Below are 4,127 nucleotides of genomic sequence, written 5' to 3'. Positions count from 1 at the left end.
GAAACTTGGTGAGGTTCCTCCAAAAATTCCTGGTAGATCGACTTTGCCTTTTCAAGTTCTACCTGTGTAGACTGATTCTCCTTGTTTAGAGTAAAGCTGAATTTGAGTAATTCAAACGAAATTATGTACTTCAACTTCTCATGTTCCTTGGACAAAGTAGAGAAAACAGTGGCAGTTCGAGGTGTGCCATCAGCTGAGACACTAATTATTACTCTTCCACCTTGTGATCCATAATTGACACGTTTAGGATCATCAATGACTGTATTGTCCAGGCTTGAATCACCAGCGAAATTCAAAGAGAAACGTTCAACATTGAGCTTCAAGAGTTGAGTACCTCTGCCCGATGGCTTCGATCTATGTACCACTTTTTCCTGTCTGTTCTTATTGCTAGCACCAGTTAAACTTTTGATGACAGCCTGAATTGACATTGCATTTACTACAAGTGCTTCAAAACTTCTGAAAGAAAATAGCAGGCTGACTTCTGATACGTCAACCACCAATGTTTGTTTACCATCAACAACCTCAGGTTTCTTGCCCATTTCCGATCTGACCTTTCTTATATTGATTAAAGAACCTGGGGTTGACTCTAAACCAAAGAGGCTTTCTTTCAAACATCCCTGGTGTTCATCTACCATGCATAAGTTCAGTTCATTTAGCTCCATCTGTACAACTGTTCCCCTAGGTGACATATTATCTGCAGTGACCTGAAATGAATCTAAGCCGCACTGCAAAAAACATGAAAGTAAAGTCAGTGTTAAGGTTTCTTGCTAAACCTTGTGATGCTAATTCCAGACCGTTTTGCATGAATCATAATATTTCAAACTGAAAGAAACAATATTAGGACCAACTAACATACGTCTTCTACTTACTTGGTATATAGGAGAACCGCCAGGATTGTATAGCACCACCGTCACATCAGGGGCTGAGGTGGCACATTTCCATACCACAGCCACAGCCTTACGACCAGTAGTTTCTGATTTTACGATGTTAGGTGTTTCCTCTTTGAGAACCATCTTTTTCTTTTTAGAGAAGTGCAAACGCAACAGCGGCTCAAATCTCGTCATTATAATGTTGCAAAGTATACTTGCCAGCTTAATCTCAACCTCAGCTCTAACAGGGAAAGATTCCTAAAAGAAACACCAAGATCAGGTAATACATTAAATCATGAAGGCCTTTCTGATAGAATTTCAGCATATGTGCAAAACAGATAAAACTATAAAACCAAAAGGAGTATACGCACATCGTATAAGCTCTATTTTCTAACCATTTCCGAGTGTAAAAGCAACCGAAGCACATGCAAAACACCAAAAAGAAAGCACCACCAAAAGACTTATGCTCTAATTCAGAGGACTCACCTGTATTGGACAATACACCTTGGAGAAAACTCCAAATTTTGTCATCTCCAAGACAGAAACATCAGATTCTCTGAAAAGCTGAGATGAAGAGAAATTTAAAGGCAGCAAATTGATGATGGTACATCAAAACGAAATTTCACTGGATTATTAGTGACATACATGCATCTTCCGGAGTTCCATGACAAAATCAAGACATGTTTCTTCCCTGCCATCTTCACCGGATCGAGTTTTAGCACTTCTCAACTGAAAGCCTGTTATGCTATTCGCGATAGAAAAACCATGTTCTTGATGCACAAATCTGATTTCAAGCTTCGAAAAATCAAATAAAACCTACCACATAAAGTCAAAGGCACGAGTAAGACTTCAGCTAATGAATTGGATGTACAGCATATGCATAAACTCCTTTCATTGTACAAGCAAATACTAATCTTACATGGTTGCTAATTGTAGCTTAAAGAAATATGATATCTTAGCAATTCTGTGATGGATAGGTGATGAAACATGGGAGAAACTGAATGGGCCACTTTAATCCCATGTGGTGAAAAGACATGCATATGTGATATAGATAATCAATGAAAGATAGTTACAGTTTTCTCATGCTAAAAATAAGTCACTCACCTTCTCAGGGAATTTTAAAGCATGCTTTGCAACCAAAAAGTTTATTGGTTGTTTTGGAGGCTTCTCTGAAGTGGTGTGACCAGAACTTGATTCAATCGCTTCACCTGTGGAAGCAGCACTTGTCGACGATTTTTTTTTCAACAGCAGCTTCTCATTAAGGTTAAGAACAGCATCAGCTAGGTCTACTTCCACATTTTTTATACTTGGACTAGATTGTCTGCTTCAGGAAGATCAAAATATGGCAGCCATGAAGATTAAAATGTACATGCAAATGGGGTAAGAAATCATAGGAGTATGTAACTATATGAGTTCAGGTATAAGAACTTCATCTTTCTCAATTAGTAAACACGTTAATCTGCTAAATATAGGATGTATATGTCAAGCAAAAGGTACCTATTGTGACCAAATTCGCAGGAGAGGGAGAGCTTTTCACAATGCAAAGAAGAAGAAGAAGCAGAGCCCTCTGCTCTTTGGGAAGATGTCTGCCTATTGAGGCTAATGTCACTGTTCATATCAGGTGAATGAGTGGAAGTAACATGTGGTTCGCCAATCTGTACAAATATCGGCAATAGGTACAGTTTGATGAAAAAATTCCCTGACCCTCTGTCCTTAGATATATCGAGCTCCAACTCCTTGATTTCTGCTGTAGCTTTAGGTGTCTGCATTTTGGCAAGAGGAAATAAGAAAAAACAGTAGAAACATGGTTAGTATAGTTCTTAACAGAAGCACAGAAAGCTAACAGTCATTTGAGCATAAAGCGCCTCATCATGGGGTATATATCTTGGCTTGTGGTCAATATGTTACTACTCTATATCTATATAGCCAGTAAGATACGATTTCATCAAAGTTAATGTAGATAAATGCAAGTAAATCTTTCACTACAATTTTGTTCTATGGTACTAACAACTGAAGCTAGTAGCATCACTACCATTCATGCTGCTCTCATTAAAACTACCTCAACAAGACATAATGAAATGGAATTAGCATGAAGCTGAACAAGACATAATGAAATGGAATTAGCATGAAGCTGAACAAGACAAAAAGAGTGTTCTCATAGATATAAGAGCAGGCTGCAATTACCTGCACAACCGTATTTGTCATGGAGACTGAAAAGAATCTGCCAATATTAGCGAATAGCATCAACTTTCCTTTGCCACCAGAACGCGGTTTCCGAGTCTTTGATTTGCGAGGACCTTTACTTGAGTTGGAGGCTCTAGTTACTATTTTCAGGTCACATATAGAGAATATTACTTTAGGATCCTGGATAAAAGCCGTAGCACAAAGTTCAACCAGAGATTGACTTAGATTGGCCTTAAATTCTCCAACGAAGACAGATTCAATAGAACCCTGTAGTAGTTAAAACAAGAGATAAAGAGATCATCACAAAGATATAAAACGTGATTTGAGGACCTTCAAATATTATTACAAAGTAAAGACCATACAAACCTTCTTGAAATGCAATGAAACATCCTTCAAGCAATTCCATCTATCAAATTGAAAGCTTAGAGTTATTCCAGCAGAATGCTGGAGAATCCAAGGGAGTGACCTATATATATAAGAGATAAATCTAAAAGATCAAACGCAGTTTCATATACTCAAAAAAACAAGTTCCTCCACAAGAGATGAAAGCAATTTTGAAAATTCATAATCAAATACACAACCAATGAGACACTATTCATAAACTGGTAACACGGCAACTAAATTAATCTCATTGTTACACAATTCACACAATCAATTTACACAAAAGCAGTTTATGAGTTAGAATCAGAAACTAGCAAACGATGAACACGATCTAGGAAACACGAATTGTACAAAAAAAAGGCAAAAGATGTGGGGTGAAATGGAACATACTTGAAGAAAGCCCAAAGGAGTGCGACGATCACGGCGATCGTGAAGATAAACATGACGAAGAGAGCTACCATTATTACGATCCAGGAAACACACACGGCGGTTTCTTCTTCTTCTTCTTCCGATCAAGCTAAATCAGCGGGTCGGGTCGAGACGAAGGACACGGACACGCACTGGGTTCATAGCTCGGGAAGCCCAAAAGTTTTGAAAAAAAATTAGAAGGTAGAGAAAGTTTTGATAGGTCTGAAAAACTAAGACTGAGTCTTTGTTTTTTTTTTTTTTGTGGGGATTGAGAGAGAGAGAGAG

General features: G+C 38.0%; 1 protein-coding gene across 1 annotated transcript in view; it reads right to left on the bottom strand.

Annotated features, from left to right (window-relative positions):
• The window catches only part of LOC104728738 (protein KINKY POLLEN-like), a 9,409-nt gene extending 5,341 nt beyond the window's left edge, over window positions 1-4,068 (bottom strand). Inside the window, exons 1-9 of the mRNA XM_010447682.2 lie at window positions 3,825-4,068; window positions 3,420-3,519; window positions 3,054-3,320; window positions 2,367-2,632; window positions 1,974-2,190; window positions 1,515-1,685; window positions 1,356-1,433; window positions 870-1,127; window positions 6-725 (exon numbers count right to left, since the gene is read on the bottom strand). Coding sequence (XP_010445984.1) covers window positions 6-725; window positions 870-1,127; window positions 1,356-1,433; window positions 1,515-1,685; window positions 1,974-2,190; window positions 2,367-2,632; window positions 3,054-3,320; window positions 3,420-3,519; window positions 3,825-3,895 — 2,148 coding nt within the window. The 5' untranslated portion in view covers window positions 3,896-4,068. The remainder of the gene's footprint in view (window positions 1-5; window positions 726-869; window positions 1,128-1,355; window positions 1,434-1,514; window positions 1,686-1,973; window positions 2,191-2,366; window positions 2,633-3,053; window positions 3,321-3,419; window positions 3,520-3,824) is intronic.

The sequence above is a fragment of the Camelina sativa genome, chromosome 11 (genome assembly GCF_000633955.1).
Source record: "Camelina sativa cultivar DH55 chromosome 11, Cs, whole genome shotgun sequence".
In the NCBI taxonomy this organism is placed as follows: domain Eukaryota; kingdom Viridiplantae; phylum Streptophyta; class Magnoliopsida; order Brassicales; family Brassicaceae; genus Camelina; species Camelina sativa.
This window is presented reverse-complemented; position numbering and strand designations above follow the sequence as displayed.